This window comes from Rhinatrema bivittatum, chromosome 8 (assembly GCF_901001135.1).
Source record: "Rhinatrema bivittatum chromosome 8, aRhiBiv1.1, whole genome shotgun sequence".
In the NCBI taxonomy this organism is placed as follows: Eukaryota; Metazoa; Chordata; class Amphibia; order Gymnophiona; family Rhinatrematidae; genus Rhinatrema; species Rhinatrema bivittatum.
In genome coordinates this window covers 152,008,301-152,027,713 of record NC_042622.1, presented here as the reverse complement: position 1 = coordinate 152,027,713, position 19,413 = coordinate 152,008,301, and the positions used below count along the sequence as shown (strand labels likewise).

Genomic DNA, 19,413 nt, shown 5'->3' with positions numbered 1-19,413 from the left:
CTTGCTCGCCTTAGGTTTTCTTTTGATTAAAGTTGGGATCCACTTCCTGGTACCTGTCATTTCAAATGTCATTTGAAATGACAGGTACTAGGGCACCCAGGATACTGTATAGGCGCTGTATAGCACCTATACAGTAAAATGGATTGCGCTTCATGGGCGCGACGTTGGACGCGGCTTGCATTTGCATGCCATTTAAATACAGTATCGAGCGGTAGGTGATCCGAATTGTGCGTGCGGCAAACGTGGGTGTGCCGGGCACTAACGCACCTCTTTCTACCGCCCCTTACTGTATCGGCCCGAAAAAAGGTTGAAAGTTTGTGCATCGTTAAATATTTTTAGATTTCTGAAGGTCTGTATCAGATACCTAAAAAGATTTAATGATGCACAACTTTGAACCTTTTTTAGCTGGAAAGGAAACAGTAGAGCTAGGGTTCACGAAATTAAAATGCAGGGGGGAAGATTGAGAACCAACATCAGGAAATATTTTTTCACAGAGAGGTGGTGGATGCTTGGAATGCCCTTCTGGAAGAGGTGGATGCCTGGATTCCCTTCCGGAAGAGGGTGGTGAGGACGAAAACAGTAAACAATTCAAAAGGGCATGGGATAAGACCATGGATTCCTAAAGGCTTGAGAATAATAATGAAGAAAAGGGTGCATGGGGGTAACCTACATGGAATGGCAGTTAATATCCTTAACCAGAAGGCATGGGGGGATTATTACTCTTAACCAATTAGCCTTGATGATTTAGACACAACTGCAACATCGCTCTCCGCTTTGATGGCGGGATGGTGAAAAAAGGGGTATTGGATTCTGAAGACAGACAATGCTGGGCCTCAACTTTTACAGTCTGGGGTACTGATTCGCTGACATTGGGGATAAAGCTTCTGTGGCCAAGCCCAAAAGCAAAGAACGTTAAAGCAGTATTATTGGAAGTATCTGGAAGGCTGCTCACTATGTAAAAATATTGCAGTAATTTTGTTATGGGTTTGAAAGTTGCTTGGTCTTACTTGTAAGTATATTATTCTTAACATAAGGCATGGGGGTAACCTGCATGGAGCAGTTGCTGCCATGGGAAGCTTGCTGGGCAGACAGGATGGACCATTTGGAATTTTTCTGCCGACAATACTATATTACTATGTTACTATGTTATGACAATTAGCCAACACGAACTGCCAGATCCAATCTTTCTCCTACACCCCATACCAAACAAGATAAGGTCAAGCAGCTTTTGCAGACAGAGACCATATTTCCTAAGATATTGGTGTAGCAGGGGCAGGAATAGCAGTTTGGACAGTAGTGTGGGGGAGGGAGGATGGTGGCCAGAGGTTGATGCTAACATTTGAAGGAATGCTGTGAAGTGAACGGGGGTGCTATATCACTTTCTAAACAGCCAGTCAAGCACTAGCATCCAGGCATCTAAGCAATAAAGCACAAGAGGGGCCCTGGGTTTGAGCTGGGTGTTACCACACCCAAGGTACCCTCCATCCCAACTGAACAGAGAGTGATTATTAAATTCTATTCAGTGCATGAGTTCCATGTAAGGAATTCTTGGTATCATTTTACAGGAGTGATCCTTTTCCGCTCTTCTCTTAACTTAGACTGCTGATCTGTTGAATGTGTATAAGAAGGACACAGCAGGGTTTGATGCATGGCTAAAGAAGACCTGCAGAGCCAACAAGAGGCAGAGGGCCAGCTGCAGCCGTGCTCTGGCAGAATGGATGTCGTGCACCTGTCAGGAAATGTAAGCGGGATGGAGTGGGGATAGGCACTTTCCATGTACGTATGAATAAAAGCAGGATTCTGATGCAACACCACTCTACAAACTCTCTATGACATCACCATGCCAGTAGACTAACTTATTATGTTAATTGACTCTGGAAACACATAACACTAGTTACAATAACTGGCTCCTTTCACACACATCTCTATTTACAGTAGCTGGATCATATCATATACATAGAACTAGGTACAGTGTCCAGTTTTTATGATTATTTTGATTCCCTGTGAATATGCTGTATCCAGCCCTTCTGTGTATTTCAGCTGGGCTCAGACTCATGAGTTGCTGAGACAATGGGAAATGAATTTTACTCAGTCACTTGCTTTTTTTTAGTCTTTAAAAGATGCCTGGGAGAGAGTTTAGCAAGTCTTTTGGTAACTGAGTTACCAATATAAATAAGAAGCAATTGCTGGAAACTAAAAAATGTTTCAGGCCAACACATATTTATACCTTTGGTAGGCAAGATGGAAAATGTTTTAGTTACACTGACCTTCTTTACAATGGCATGGTATTCTTGTGGTAAGGATCTGGATCTGCACAATATACAGGCCGATACAGTAAGGACGTGTAAGAAACAGTGCGGTAGTGCCGGGTGCTCGCTCGTTTGCCGCGTGCATATTTTGGTTCACATACCACTCGATTCAGTATTCAAATTAGACGCAAATCCAAGCGGCGTCCAAAGCGCGTCAATGAAGCGGTAGGCGCTCGCAATCCATTTTACTGTATAGAGCAGTATGCAGCACCTGTACAGTATCCAGGGTGCGTTGGTACCTGTCATTTGAAATGTCATTCCACCAGGTAAGTGGATGGTTCTTTTCTACAGACCCCCCTGCCTTGAGCGCCCGGCCGGATGTCCAAGCCGCGACCTTGGACATCCGGGCTGGGCGCTCAAGGCAGCGGTGCCTCTGGAAAAAGCTTGGGTAAATCCTTTCAATTTCAATAGTGTGAAGGAAAACAATCAATTTTTTTTTCTTTGCCATCATACGGAGTCTGATAAATATCCGGGCATCCATGATTGGAGGCAAGCTCGTGGCTCTCCTGATCTGCGCCCTCTCTTCATCCCCGGAGTGTCAGGAATCGCGCGGCCGGCACAGCTGCTTCAGGGCAGGAGCCCCTTTAACACTGTGAAGCCGGGGAGGCCCGAGGGAGCAGAGCGCGCCTCTCCGAGGGACCCGGAGTTTGTACATGGACGTCCGCTGCCTTGAGCGCCCGGCCTGATGTCCAAGCCGCGACCTCGGACGTCCAGCCGGGCGCTCAAGGCAGCGGTGCCTCCAGTCATGGACGCTGCGACCTTGGATGTCCGAGGTTGCGGCTTGGACGTCCGGCCGGGCGCTCAAGGCAGCGGATGTCCAAGCCACTGTAGGCACCGCTGTTGGCAAGCTGCTGCCTTGAGCGCCCGGCCGGACGTCCAAGCTCGCGGCTTGTTATCAGTTTCAATGTAAAATGTTTTTAAAGTGATCTTATCATTTCAACTTGTTAAGGTACCAACAGTTCTTCTCTTGGGTTGACTCTGTGTCCGATTTGAGTTCCACATTGGGGAAAAAGCTTGCGTAAATCCTTTCAATTTCAATAGTGTGAAGGAAAACAATCAGTTTTTTTCCTTTGCCATCACACGGGGTATGATAAATATCCGGGCGTCCATGATCGGAGGCACTGCTGCCTTGAGTGCCCGACCTCGGACGACCAAGCCGCTTTTTTTCGAGCATTTCTCAACCGCTGTCTGGTACGAAGCTGAGTGAACACCACACTAATGCCAGGGACAGGGTAGGCGGTAAATATTCAGGTTAAAGACGCGGTAAATGAGCTGGTTAACAGGGTGATAATTTGGGCGCTCGTTACTGTATCGGAGGGAATAGCTAATCCGATCATTAACATGTCATATACATGCGGCTGGTGGAAAGGGATGCACGTCCTTTTTGGCAAGCGGTAAGGACGTGTAAAAGCCGATACTGAATCGCGGGTACGCCTTACGCATCCAAAACGTGCTCCAAAGCGGGTTAAAAACTGGGTAACCACGGCCGCGCTTTACTGTATCGGCCCGATTGTGAGGTATTTCACTGGGGCTACTCTAGATTTGGCCTGCTGTAGTGTGGTATTCTTGTAATAAGGTTCTGGATTTGACATACTATAATGTGGAATTCCTATGGGAAAACTCTGGATTTTGCACACTATAGAATGGTATTCCTGTATTGAGAATCTGGAGTTGGCACCCTATAATATGGTATTTTTATGGGTATGGTCAGGATTTGACATGCTACAGAATTGAAGAAATGTTGTTGAACAACAGATGAAAACAAATTTATCTTATTTTGGAGAGAGACTCTGGTCTGCTGTGCCTCTATGCACCACACTTCGGCTGCTCATGCCTCAATTGGTTGACACTGCTGTGACATCATTGTCCATTCCTGTTTCCAGGCTCTGTCCAGGATCACCAAGTCGCAATTCAGTGCCTAAGAGGGACGAGATTGCAAGCCAAACAGAACACCGTGAAGCAGTATGTTATTAATTGCTAGGTGTTCCTGCTCAATAAAAGTGGATGAAGAAGTACAGCAAGAGCTTATTGTTCTATAATAGAATGAAATGTGCCATATTAAATATACGTGCATTCCCTCTCCTCAGCTCAAGCACTGCATCTCTCCTCTCAGATTACAAGACAGCACTACAGTACGTGGTCTAAACATGGGCAGGGGATGTGAGAGCTGTTTGAGGAGTAAGGAGAGAGGCTTCACAGGGGGAGGATCCCTGATCAGAGCCAAATGGGAAGAAATAAGAAGGTCTTGCAGAGGGAGAATTCTCATTCTGATGAGACCTGTTTGGGAAGGACAGAGGCCTCACAGACTGGCCAATGCTATATCGTGCACTGAGCCTAATGCACAGGCTAACAAGCTCTTGGACATGCGTTTTGGACGTGGTAGGCTAACACCTGATGCAATAAGGAGATTAGCATGTCCAAAACGTGCGTCCAAACCAGCAAATAGCTAATAGTGCTCATCACATGTAAATGCATGTAGATGAGGAAAACCTAACGCCAGCCCCAGGACTGACGTCAAGTCTTACACACTCTGAGCCGTCTAAAAAAAAAAAACCCCATAAAGCCACAAAAAAGCCCAAAATACTGCTTTTCTGTAGTTCCTCCTACAGAAAGGAGGTGGAATCACAGGAAAGAGCATGAAAAAAATTTTTTGACAGCAGTCAGGTTAGGCAAATGGACGCCCATTAATTGAGCGTCTGTTTTCCTAACCAGCGCACAGCCGCTTCTCTTAGGCGCCCGGTGTTATGGATGCACTAGGGATGCATGATTTGTCCCTTATTTAAATAATGCATCACATGCCCAGGAGAGGTGGCTGGGCATGCGTTAAGAGAGCGGGAGCTCAATCATGTGCACCCATTTTACGCGAGCTGATATTGCATCGGCCTGAGAGGGAGAAGCCCAGATAAGAGCTAGATGGGAAAAAGTAGTGTGGCCAGGTGTCCTGATTTATACAGGACAGTTTTGCTTTTAAAGAAATTGTCCCATGTCCTATTTAAGCACGAACAGGATGCACAATTGTCTTTTTTTTTTTTTTCAATCTGACCATACATGGAAAAAGAAATGACTGAACTTCACAGATGACATACATGGACAGATCTAGAATTTAAACAATGGAAATACAGATGATGTGGTGCATCATCTCCCTCCTCCTTCCCCCCTCGCTTTTATTTTCCCTTCAGTTCTTTCTTCTCTCCTACCACCTTCCACGTTTCTTTCCATTCCCTTCCCTCCACATGCAACCATCGAGTTACAGTCGAGGAACCAAGTACAGTGCGACAAGGCAGGGGAAAGAAAGACCAGACAATAACCGTACAGTATGCAGTTAAATTGAGACTCTGAAACTGGGGGGTGAGAGATTACATGTATTTATTTAAAACATTTATATGCTACACATCATCCAACATTTGAAATGGCTCCCAGAAAACACATTCATAAATAAAAACAAATAACAGGACAAGAGGAAGACAGATGAGACAATAAAAATTCAGACTGCAAATTCAGATACATAACTCTGAAAAGGTGACAGTCTATCCCAGGAGTAGGGGGTGAGAGGGTTATAGCAGGCCAGAGGTAGAGGGTTTGCTTCATAGTTCTGTGTGGTTAAGATGTCATATAATAGACAAAGCAGGATTTCTCAACAGTCCGGGGAAACACAGTTGTCCGGGTCTGATCCAACGTTTTTAGGGGTTCAGATCACACATTGATGTCTGTGACTAGGGCCCAAAGGCTGCTTCAAATAACCATGTTTTCAGTAGCTTTCTGAAGACTAGGAGGTCCAGGGCCAGTCTGATGTGAGGGGGCAAGGAGTTCCAAAAGGACGGAACCTATAAAGGTTCTGGACCTGGTGCTGAAGAGGCATATAGCTCTCAGGGATGAGGTCACGAGGTGAGCTTGTGACAGAGAGTAGAGTGGGCTCATAAGGATTAGGTAAAAAAGAGTAAGGTCTTTGAGCAATTTATAGGTCAGAGTCAAGATCTTGACTTTGTTATGGTAGAGTGTTCGCAGCCTGTGAAGACTTTTCAAGACTGGTGTGATATGGTCAAATTAGTGTACCCTCAAAATCAGATGGACAGCTACATTTTGAATAAGTTACAAACAATGGTTTAGGATGTTGGGGATGACTACATACATTGAAGTAGTGCAGGTGGGAAATGACAACAGTGCAGATGGCAGTTATGAAGTTGGTGTTTTTGAGTAATGGTCAGAGGTGATGGAGTTGGCGGAGGTGGAGGAAGGCTGTTTTTACTAACATGTGAACTTGTGATTTAAATGTGAGTTGGGAATCTAATATGAAGCCAAAACTCTGAACTTGGGAGCTGAGAGAAAGAGTTGTTCCTTCAAGGACCATTTTTAGGAGCAAGTGATACGATTCTTTGTTCCCAATCCAGAGCATCTCAGTCTTTTTGGGATTGAGGTTTAGTTTGTTTTGGCTCAACCAGTTGGTGATTTTCTCTAAGGATCCATTGACATGAGTGATGATTTGATCTTAATTTGTACCTATAAGGATCAGGAATTGAATATCGTTAGAGTAAGAGAAATGAGTGATGTGTCAATCTCTAGTGAGTTCATAGAGAGGAATTAGATATAGTATATATTAAGTGTGGGTGAGAGAATGGAACCTTGAAGTACTCCACAGTGAAGTGAATGTGGATCAGAATGCACTGTTCCCATGGAAACAGTTTGGGTGCAGTTTTGGCGGAAAGATGTGAACCAGGCCTGTATTGAACCAGCCAGTCCTGTATCATGTAATCTGGTGAGAAGATTGTGATCCACCATGACAAAGGCTGTTGAGAGGACTAGAAGGATGAGTAATGCTGACTTCCCTCTCCACTTATTCCCTCCCATTTCTCTCTCAGGTTTTTCTTCATCTCCCATCCCCTTTAAATTAATCTCCATCTTTTCCCTTAAGTTCCTTTCCATTTCTTCCTCCTCCACCAGGGTCCTCTTCATCTCTTCCTGCCTTTGGATTCTCTCTCTTTTTTCTCTCCTTTCCTTTAGGTTCTTATCTATCTTTTTCCTCTCTCATCTCTCCCTTTATCACATACCTCTGTTTCTTGGTATGGGAAGAGTAGTGGCAAGCCAGTAGGGTGTGAAATGGTGAGAGTATGCTCCCTGTCCCTTTGGCTGCTTTTACCCCACAGTATTCACTTTCTTGTAATCAGGAAGTATAGGAGGGGGGAGAAGGACTATTCATAGAGACTGGGGGTGCCAGTGTGCCCCCTCGCTGCCAGCCTGCTGTCACTGCTACTGAACTGACAACCCAAGAAGATGAGAGTCGAAAGAAGGTCGGCCTTATAAATGTAGTAATTTTGGTACAGTTATTTACCAAGCAAATGTCTTCTATTCTGTGGATGTATCAGAGGCCACCTTAGGAAGGAGTAAGGAGAGAGCCATTGTGAGGGGAGGATTCCTGATGAAAGTCGGATGGGAAGGAGTCAAGAGAGAGGTGTCATAGTAGGGAGAAATCCTGACAAGAGCCAGAGGAAAAGGACTAAACTTGGGATGATACACTGGTTTATACTTTTGATCCTACCTCTTTTGGTACGGTTGGGGAAATGACGGCTTTCTGGATGGCTCCTTTCTCAGATCCTGTGGGCATCAGCTTGACATTCAAATAGTAATTAATCCCATTCATGTCCTACAATGTGACTGTTTTCGTAGAAAGAATGACTTAATCCATAAAGTGAGAATGTCAAAGCACAGCCGGCCCCCACTCATTCCAAACCAGGAATTTGGAATTTCTGTTCTCTCCAAGCCCCAACCTCTTTTTACTCAGCTTCACAAAATTGCACATGGAGAATCCTTCCTAGAGGATTCCAAAAACAAAATGCTCCTGTTTCTCTAGAAATTTGAAATTGCCAAAAAATTGGGCATTTTTTTGGTAATGGATTTTAAAGCTGAATTGCTAATGCAGTCCTGACGGAGCCAACTAGGATGACCAGGAGTTCTGTTTTTATACAGTTTTGATTGTTAACATTGCTCTGTGGCCTGTTTAAGTAAGATTAGGAAGCACTATTATCCTAATTTTCAATTGACCGAACATAGAAAAGAATTTCATACATGACACACATGGGCAGATCTAGGAAGGATTCTGAAAAAGAAACTGCAGATGTGCTACACTGATATTCCCCTACCAGGGTAGATATTCAATATGCTGAAGTCCAGGGCAAAAACTAAGTGGGCCCACCCACCTTGGCCCTGTGTCTTTCCCCCTCTTCTTCTCCGCCCCCCCCCCACCCCAACATTCCACTGTCCCAGGACCTTTCATTCCTTCTCCTCCTGCTCCTCCAACCCATGGCTCCTATCCCAGTTTCTCATCCCTCCTCTTTCTCTGCTCCCATATCCTCCCCTATAATCTTGGATCCTCCTACACACCAGGCCCTCTCCCTCCTCCTCCCCCTCATAGCCCTTTCCTGGGTCCTCACCAACCAAACCAGGTTTTCTCCCTCTTCCTTTCACTCCCCTGCCCCAACTCTATGACACAGGGTTGGAAGGGGGAGAAAGGGCCAGGCCCAGATTAATATTGTTTACATATCAAAATATCTCCACTAACCCCAGTGATCCTTCAGTTTTACTATTCCCCCTCAACTGGTTAGCCTTCAATTTTTCCCCATCCCACTGGCTAACCTTCAATTTGATTTCTTCTCATCCCTAACTGCTCCATTCCCCGATCCTCCAATTTTAAACCCCTCCCCTTCACCTCATTTGGTTGGACCTGGGTCTGACGAATTTCTTTGAGGGAGGGAGGGGGGGGGGCAGTAATAGTTAGACATAAAATCCTCTGTGAACCAGTGTGTGTTTACAAGCCACACAGTGGCCCTACTATCCTTTGTTACTAAGGAAGCTTGGGGGGGAGTCAGATATAGAATCAGCATGGGGCCAGTGAGGTTGTGTAAGTGGATAGGCTATGTAGCAGTCCTGCCCTTTCCTGTTACTAAAGACATTTGGGGGATGGGGGAAGAGGGTGATAGTGGGCGACAGCAGTAAGATATAGAATCAGCATGGGGACTGTGATCATACCTGAGAACTTTTGATTTCCAGTCACCCAGAGATTGTTGCAGATTTGGTCTGTGCGCGGTGTGCACCAGTAGCAGCAAACTTTCTCACATATACAAACCTACTCAAATGTTCACCCTCATACTCTCTTTCACACACATACTATATATGCTCACACACACACACACACACACACACACGTTCTTCTCATTCATCCCCCAAAAAGACTATCACACACATGCACACTCACTCAGTTCTCCTCCTTTTACACACACAACACTCATATCAGTAACAACAAACCGAACACTTTTCACTGACAAACAATTTAGGAAGTAACACAAACCCTAGCTACAAATCCCTACAGAGAAACTTCACGCTAACAGAAATACTGTACATCAGTTACTTATGCAGAACACAGATCGACCTTTACCTAATATAGAATAAGGAACTACAAATTAGAAAGAAAAATATGTAGACAAAAATAAAATGGAAAGCCCGAAAAACAGACTCTGAACAGTGGATTACTGAAGAAAATATATAATGTAAATTCCCAAAGATAGCATATGCCAGTCACTAAAAACTCAAAAGATATTTTTCTTTTAACCTTTGTTGTCTGATCTCATTATTTTAATCGGTTGGCCCCAGCCTCTTTTTAACATGTTCTCCTTCTCAGTCGTTTCCTAATTCCTTTTTGAGGGTCTCATTTTTTTCTGTTTCTTTTCACCTCCTGTCTTCTTCCCTTCTTCTCTTCTTTCCTTAAACACACTCACTCTGTGTCTGATTGCTACTGTCCCTTCGCAGCCCCAAAGATGTCTGCCCTTGGGCAGCTGTGGTTTGGTGTTTGTAAGCATCTGTTGTTGGATTTGCCTCTGGCTTGCAGATGCCACTGTGAGCTGCTTGGACTATCTATTCAGACTTCCCACATCAGTGTCCTTCATTTTCCCCAGTGGCTATCTAGTTTTCAGTATAGATTTGTACAGGGCCAGTGCAAGGGGATTAGATGCCCTAGGCACCTTCTGCCTTGCACCTGCCTCCCCCCCACACCCTGGGTCACCCCCACTGCCTCCCCGGTCGCGCCACCACCCCCCGGTCTCGGCCCTGACTTCTACCTCATTCTCAATCGCACCCACATGTTCGTGGCAGAGACAGGATGGAATAATGAGGCCCTTGCTGCGGCCTTCTGGAATGGATTAGCGGATCGGATCAAGGATGAGCTGACCTGTCCGGACCTACATTTAGAGCGAGATGCTTTTATTCTCTTTTGTCTATGCCTGGATGTCCATATTCGTGAACAACAATCAGAGCTTCAGCCTTCTTCCAGCCTTCTTCCATGGGCCTACCCTGTTCTGCCACTTGAGGAACCTATGGAACTGGGCCGTACTGGCATTTGCTTTTCCCAAAAGGTGAAAGATTGCAGGAAGCAGCTGGGACTTTGTCTCTCTTGTGCAGACTTCAGCAACTTGGTCAGAAATTGTCCACATAAATCCAGGTCTGGTCAACATTAGTCTCTGGCCTCACAGGAGCAGATTCCTTTGGATCTTGTTAAGGTGCCTCTCAATCATGTGGCCCAGCATCTCAGTCTCCTTATGTTGGCCATCAAGATCAGCAGAAACTTGCCTTTATCAACTCCGGAGCAGCAGGCAATTTCATTAGTCTGTATTTTATCCACCTGCACAGAATTCCTATTCAACCCAATCCTGCACTGGTCTCCATTGTTGCTTTTGAACTAAGGAGGGGTACAACAGGTCACAGTGGATCTGAATCTTCTAGTGGGTACGTGGCACTCTGAACCCATTTCATTCTGGGTCCTTTAATTGCCTTCCTGTATGGTTCTTCTGGGTTTATCATAACCCACTTGTGTTCAGGATATATTGTCTCTTAGTCTCCCTCTTGCTCTCTTCTTGTGTTCCTGACCTGGGGTCTATAGCTTCCACTCTCATGGCTTCTGTAGTGGAAATATCCCCGGCTTTCCAATGTAGTACCATGCTTTCACAGATGTTTTTAGCAGAAACACTCCTATGGCATCGAGAGTACGATTTCACTATTGAACAGCTTCCTGGATCCATTCCTCCATGTGGCCAGGCATACCCCTTGCCAGGCCCAGAAACTAAGGACATGTCTCAATATATTCAGGGAAATCTGGCTTCAGGCTTTATTTGACCATCAAAGTACAGGATTCTTCTTCTTACAAAAGGATGGATCTCTTAGCCCAGGGCTTCCCAAACGTTTGCTTAATGTGACCCCATTTTAGCACATAAAAATTCACATGACCCCAAAGGATAACCAAAACAAATTATCAGAGGTGTGGCCCCCCTTCCAACAATCACTTCTTGTCACCCTCCCTGCAACAGCTGATCCCCTCTCTTAACCTCTAATGCCTCCTGAGGACCGCCTCTCTTAACTTCCTCCCCTCCAGCAGATCCCTCTCTCCTTCAGCCCTTGCTTTTCTTATAAACCCCAACTGATCCTCAATCATCCCTTCCCATTCATCCCATCCTCTATTCCCTCCTCATTCTCACCTCCCATCTCCCATTTCCTCTCTCATATCCCAGCATCACCTCCTCCCCTCCAATCCTTCTCTCACATTCCTCCCCAATTGATCCCCTCTCACCCTTTACCTTCGCTAAAGCTGCTGGCACCAGAAGAATGCTGCCATCTGAGGCACTTGTGACCCCCAGCTGAAGGTTTTGTAACCTCATTTGGGGTCCCAACCCACGGTTTGGTAAGTCCTGCCTTAGGCCCTGTATTCATTATTGGGGTCTCAATAAGATCACAGTTAAGGATTATTATGCCCTGCCACTAATCTCTGAACTTTTTGATAGACTTCAGAGTGCCCAGATTTTTACCAAACTGGATTTGGGAGGGGGGGAGGGGGGCTATAACTTGATTTGGATCCGACAGAGTGATGAGTGAAAAACTGTCTTCAATAATAGGGATGGGCACAACGAGTATACGGTCATGGCCTTTGGACTTTGTAATGCTTCTGCCATATTCCAAGCCTTTTTCAATGATGTGTTTCAAGACCTCCTTTCTCAGTATGTAGTGGTTTATATTGAAACATCTTGATCTCCTCCCCAGAGCAGGGCACTCATAGGCAGCATGTAATGAAGGTCTTTTCTCATCTCCACCAGAACCAGCTTTTTGCCAAGTTTGAGAATAGTGTGTTTCAACAGAAGTCAGTTCATTTCTTGGGATATGTAACTAGGCTCAGGAGTTTGAAATGGACCTGGATAAGTAACCACAATACTTAATTGACCAATACCTTTGGATGTTAGGGCCACCGGCGGCAGCAAGCCACAACCGGGGCCAGCCACTCACCAGCGCGGCAGACCATTCCACCCGCGGTGACCGTACTCGACTTCAGCGGGTTTGTGCTGCGGCAGTTCCGCTGCTCAATCAACATGGCCGCGGTGTCGGCTGTCCTCCTGCTCACGTCTGGCTCCGCCCCCCGCTGGATCTCCCTAGAGCCGCGCATGCGGCAGAAGCTATTTTTTTAAAGGAGCCACTACAGGAAATGGGATTGGTTCCTTCCTGTGAGCTCCATCTGTGAAAGAGTATTTAAGGCAAGGTCTGCACCGCAGACCTTGCCTTGGCTTCTTGGCTCCCGTGGTTTGTTTGTTCCGGTGTTCCGTTCCTGATCCGCTGTTTGACCTCCCGTGCTCGATTCCTGGACTGGCTGCTGACTACGTCTTGTTCTTGATCCCTGGACTGGCTGTGGAGTATCGTTTAGTTCTTGATCCCTGGACTGCCTGCGGAGGTTCGTTTGGTTCCTGATCCCTGGACTGGCTGTGGAGTATCGTTGGATTCTTGACCCCTGGACTGGCTGCGGATTATTCTTTGGACTTTACCCGACTACTTGTGTCCGTGAGCCAGAGCAGTTACAACCCGCTGGAGGCGCCAGCTATCTGGACCACACGACCGGCAGGAGGCGCCTGCATCCAGATTTTCCTCTGCACACTGCACAAGATCTTCCAAGTTCGCCTCGCCTACCAACGTGAGTGATTTGAAGTACTACGTCAGACCAAGGGTCCACCGCCTGAAACATAACAGTAAGCCAAGACCATGGACCCGGCAGAGGCTTTCGCACTAAGAGCAATTCCTGGCTTGGCTCAGAAACTCATGGAGCAACAGAGTATGTTGGAATCTATGGCAGCCTCCATAGATCGACTCAATGCTCGGCTGGACGCAGTAGTCGCTACACAATCTAGCACTCCAATTTCCACTCCTCTGCCTGTGCCAGTTCTGCCAGCAACACAAGGCTACAACCCGCCAGTTCTTCCTCTACCCATACCACCCCAGTACGCCGGGGATCCGCGCTTATGCTTGGGATTTCTGGACCAGTGCAGTATGCATTTCCGTCTGCAAAGATCCTTGTTTCCGGATGATATCACCAAGACCACTTACATTTTATCCTTGCTTGAAGGCAAAGCTCTGGCCTGGGCTTCTCCACTATGGCAGCGCTCGGACCCAGTACTGCAAGACCTTCCACAATTTCTGGAGTTATTTCGAACAATGTTTGAGGAACTAGGGAAGCAAGCAGCTGCCAGTACTGATCTTCTTCACCTCCGTCAAGGAGGGTGATCCCTCACGGATTACACTATTGAGTTTCGGACACTAGCTACAGAACTTCATTGGGAGGAACACATTCTGTGAACAATACACCTAGAGGGACTATCTGCCAGGATCAAAGACGAGCTGGCTGCTCGGGAACTTCCATCTTCCTTAAATTCCCTCATTGAATTAGCAACAAGAATTGATCGACAGTTACAAGAAAGGGCTCACAAGGCCCTAGGATCAAGGAGACGCCCGGCTATTTCCTATGCTCTGCCTTCCACTCCCCCAACCTCTCGAGAGTCTTCTAGCAACGTAGGGTCGGTAGCAGAACCTATGCAATTAGGCCGTGGACCTTTATCACCCGAAGAACGCCTGAGACGCCGCAAAGCAGGCCTTTGCCTTTACTGCGGAGGATCAGGCCATCATATTGCCACCTGCCCAATCCATCCGGGAAACTACAAAGCCTAGGATTTTTGGGGGGGAGTCACCCTAGGCCTCATATCTCCAGCTCCCCCACTCACCTTACCAGTTACCCTCGACATTAAAGGATATGAATTCACCACTTTGGCCTTAGTAGACTCCGGTACGGGTGGAGATTTCATATTGCCACTTGGGGTGGCAAGCTTTCCTGAACTCCACCTAACAAGCTTCACCAATAATTACTCTACACAGCAGCTGTATATATTGGACTATGTATATATACTGTTCTCTTGTATATAATTAACCTCATCTATCTTTCTTTTATTTCTTCCACCCCAGTTCATCAGCCCTTGTTAATTGTAACTGCATCTCTTCATCACGTTTATTGTTGTTCTTGGTTGTATTCATCACACCCCTGTTTTTCATGTAAACCGACATGATGTGAATGCTTTCATGAATGCCGGTATAAAAAAATCTTAAATAAATAAATAAAATAAATAAATATTACAAGAACTAGTGGATCAACTCCAGATTCCTACTCGTCTCTGTTCAAAGCCTTTGATCATCTCTTCTATCCATAGCGATCCTTTACCAGGAAGAATAACTCACCACACAGAACCGCTAGACTGCCATATTGCGCCCAACCACACAGAACAGATCACCTTCTATGTCCTCAGCAAAGCCATTCACCCAGTGGTTCTCGGCAATCCCTGGTTGCAACGCCACAATCCACAATTTGATTGGACTTCTTTAAGACTTACTCACTGGGGACTGGGATGCCGTGAGACTTGCTTAAAGAGAACTACTTCCACTTCTAGTTTCGTCTGCACCTCGGTCTTGCAGAAGTTACCCTCCCAATACAAACAATTTGCGGACGTATTCTCCAAGGAGGCAGCAGATACATTACCCCCGCATCGAGAGTTTGACTGTGCTATTAAGTTAATTCCGGGATCCACACCACCTCGAGGGAAAGTGTATCCTTTATCGGCCGCAGAGACCCGGGCAATGTCTGAATATATTCAGGACAATTTACAGAAAGGGTTTATTCGACAATCCACCTCCCCCAAGGGGGCTGGTTTTTTCTTTGTCGGAAAAAAGGATGGGACATAACGCCCTTGCATTGATTTCCGCGGACTTACCGCTATCACTATCAAGGACCGGTATCCCCTGCCTCTTATTGCGGACTTGTTTGATCGCCTGCAAAGAGCTCGAGTATTCTCCAAATTAGACTTGCGAGGAGCCTATAACTTGGTACGGATTCGGGAAGGGGATGAGTGGAAGACGGCATTTAATACCAGAGATGGACACTACGAATATCTCGTTATCCCGTTTGGGTTAACCAATGCTCCTGCTGTTTTTCAACATTTTATTAATGAGATTTTTAAAGACTTATTATATGTTTGTGTGGTTGTCTATCTTGATGATATTTTGATTTTTTCCAAGGACCTACAAATGCATCGCCAACACGTTACGCAAGTTTTACAACGCTTAAGAGAACATCGTTTATATGCCAAACTAGAGAAATGTATTTTCGAAACAGAGTCCTTACCTTTTTTGGGTTATATTATCTCCAAGCAAGGTTTCCAGATGGACCCGACCAAAGTGAGATGTATACAAGAATGGCCTCAACCCAACGGACTACGTACACTCCAACGGTTTCTGGAATTTGCTAAATACTATCGGTATTTTATCAAGAATTTCTCCAAACTGGCTGCGCCGCTTACCGCACTTACACGGAAAGGAGTTAACATCAAAACCCGGCCAGTAGAAGCGATTGAAGCATTCCAAGCTCTCAAAGACTCCTTTCTACAGCAACCCTACCTTCGCCACCCTGATCCTAGACGTCCATTCACGGTGGAGGTTGACGCTTCCACGGAGGGAGTTGGAGCGGTTCTGAGCCAGAACGATGCAGCTGGAACGTCTCATCCGTGCTCTTAATTTTCGATGAAATTTTCACCTGTAGAGCGCAATTATTCCATTGGTGACAAGGAATTGTTAGCCATCAAACTTGCCTTTGAGGAATGGCGACAGTGGTTAGAGGGGGCTCAACACCATATTACAGTTTTTACAGACCATAAAAACTTAATATACTTACAACAAGCTCAACGCCTGAACCCACATCAGGCGTTGAGTCTCTGCAGACTTCATGACAGACCTTTCAATTTCTACTAACTGTACTGCCATCTTGGTGGTAGTGGACCATTTTTCCTGAATGGCACACTTCATTCCCATCTCTAAACCACCTCCGGTTCGTCAACTGACCATCATCTTTATTTTGGAGGGAGGTAGTTTACATGGAATTCTGACCACTATCATGTCGGATCAAAGTCCCCAATTCATTGCCAGATTCTGGAGGACTTTTTGTAAAAATTTGGTTACCAATCTGCAATTTTCATCAAGATACCATCCCCAGACAAATGGCTTATGGAGAGGACCAACAAAGATCTTGAGCAGTTCTTTAGGTGTTTTGTCTCTGCTCATCAGAATGATTGGGTCACAGTGCTCCCTTGGGCTAAGTTTGCTCACAACAATCAGTTTAATGAATCTACAGGGACTTCTTCATTCTTCACAGTTTATGGCCAACACTCTATTTACCTCCTGCCACTCCGGCTACTAACATTCCTGTAGCTGATGACTTGGTATGACAATAAAATGTTCTGAATAATTTTGAAAAAACTGTAACCCCGCAGAAAAAATTTGCTGACCATCATTGTAGACGTGAACCCCAGTTTCAAGTTGGCAATCAGATCTGGCTGTCTACAAAAAATCTAAGACTTAAATATCCGTGAGCTAAGCTCAGTCCAAGTACATGGGGGCCATATTCCATTATTGAGAAAATCAGCCCAGTAATCATGTGTCTTCAGCTTCCTAACACACTTAAGATGCCATCCTCATTTCATGTTTCTTTGTTTAAGCTGGCTATGCCAGATCCTTTCAATAGGCAAGAAACACCTCCAGATCTGGTTCTGGTTGACAGTCAGCAATGAATTGGAGCTTGAGGAGATTCTGAACGCTAGAGTATCCTGTAACAGAGTACAATATTTGGTCCATTGGAAGAAAAATCTTTGGGTGATGTCTGACTTCAATGCATCTTGTCTTTTGAAAAGATTTCTTGCAAAGCAATGCAAGGGTCCCCCTGAAGTGGGGGTACTGCAAGGATCCATTGCAGGATTTGCCTCCATCCTGCAGGTGGCATTGTGAGCATTGTTCCCTCTAAGGTGTGCGCATGTGCACACAAAGACTGGATCTTGTGCACACAGAAAATAAGCATGGAGAAAGTGCTAGCCGTGCAAATTTTTAATATCGCGGGGCCTGCATAGAGAAGGAGCAAAAGAATGGGCTTCTGTAACAATAATCGGCTCCTCCCCAATGGGCAAGTAGTGATGGTGACAGTGGCAGCAAAGAACTGAAAGAGCTTCTGAGGCTGCCAGCAAAAGAAAGAGAGGTGAGCCTGCCTTGAGTGTGTGCATGTGAGAATGAATGGGAATTTGCCTGGGGGGCTGTGTGTGTGTAAGAGAATGAATGGGAACTTGCCTGGGGGGAGGGGGTGTCTAAAGGAGCCAGTGAGAGTGAGTACATATGTGTGTGTGGGGGTGTGTGTGAGGAAGCCAGTGAGAGTGAGTTCATGTGTGTGTATGTGAAGGAGCCAGTGAGAGTGAGATCCTGTGTGTGTGTGTGTATGTGTGTGTGTGTGTGTGTGTATATAAATGAGAGAATCTGTGGGAGTAAGAGCCTGTGTATGGTCGTGGAAGGGGGGGAGAGAGGGTCTGAGAGCCTGTGTATCAGAATGTGTGTGAGTCTGTGAGAGAAAGAGGATGTGAGCTGTGGATGTGTATGAGAGCATGTATGTGTGAGTGTGTGTGTGTGTGTATATGACATAGTGTGAGTGACAGAGAATGTACATGGGAGTGTGCATGAGAGAGAGAAAGAATAAAGTTTGTGTTCTCCACTAGCCCCCTAATCCTCAACAATCTCAGGGTAACTGGAAATCAAGAGTTCCCAGTTATGTACAACTGGGGATTTTTAAAAAATTCTTATTATTTTTAATTATGGGTATTATTTGATGTGTTTGCTGTTTTGAAATATTTTATTGGTGCTTTAGAAATTTAAAAAATGTATATGACTGACCCCGCCCCCGCCCCGCCCCCAGACCGCCCCGCCCTCTCCCCACCCCTTTTTGCAAGCCCCGGGACTTTCATGCGTCCCGGGGCTTTACGTGTGTCGCCGAGCCTTTTTAAAATAGGCCCAGCGCGCGTAACCCTTTTAAAATCTGGCCCAGTATGTCTAGCCAATTATAATTAGTTGAATTCTGCAGCAATAGCAAAGTGTAACTTACCCTATTCTTACTTCATGATCATTTAAGTAATGCAGAATTATTTTCATTAAAACAGTTAAATAAAACATTTGAAATCTGATATTTTTTGCCCTAATCCTGCTTGGACACACTTGGCTCATAATGCACACATTTTAGCTCAGCTTATAAAAAGTTGCATGAAAGAAACTTTTTGCGCACAAAGGGCTAGATTTTTTAAAAATACATGTGCATGTCCATGTGCGTGTGCTACCCGGTGCGCACACATGGACACTCAATTTTATAACATGCGTGCACTGACCTTTGTGGAATAAGTTGTGCGCACCGGCCAAGTGCCGTTCCGCGATTCCCCGACACGGCCGCTGTGCTGGAGGCCTCGGTCCCGCCCCTGCCCCCGGACCACCCCGCCCACTCCCTGCCCCTTTTTTTCAAGCCCCGGGACATAAGCACGTCACTGGGCCTATGCAAAATAGGCTCGGCGCGCGCAGGTTTTCAGGGTTACGCATGTAACCCTTTGAAAATCCACCCCAACGTTTTGCACTTTGCGATAAGTGCCAGAATTGTTGTAATTCCTACCTACAACCACTTGGGAGGGGGGGGGGGAGAGAGAAAGCACACCTAGCTATAAGGCCCTCATACTAGGTAGGTATTTATACCTCTATGGGAGGCCCACCTAGTTACTTGAGGTGAGGTTTAGGTATTAGTGTAGTTGTTAGGGGCCACTTTGAGATTCAGAGTGCGACGTACGAAAAGAACAGTGCACTCTTGTGAAGATTTGATGACCTTTGGAGTGAGGAAATTCACCCAAAGATGAGATTTGTG

General features: G+C 45.8%; 1 protein-coding gene across 1 annotated transcript in view; it reads left to right on the top strand.

The window, feature by feature from the left end:
- Positions 1 to 4,332, top strand: part of LOC115097951 (barrier-to-autointegration factor-like) — a 79,331-nt gene extending 74,999 nt beyond the window's left edge. Inside the window, exons 4-5 of the mRNA XM_029614141.1 lie at positions 1,599 to 1,741; positions 4,193 to 4,332. Of these exons, the coding sequence (XP_029470001.1) occupies positions 1,599 to 1,741; positions 4,193 to 4,283 (234 nt within the window). The 3' untranslated portion in view covers positions 4,284 to 4,332. The remainder of the gene's footprint in view (positions 1 to 1,598; positions 1,742 to 4,192) is intronic.
- Positions 4,333 to 19,413: the final 15,081 nt, after the last annotated feature.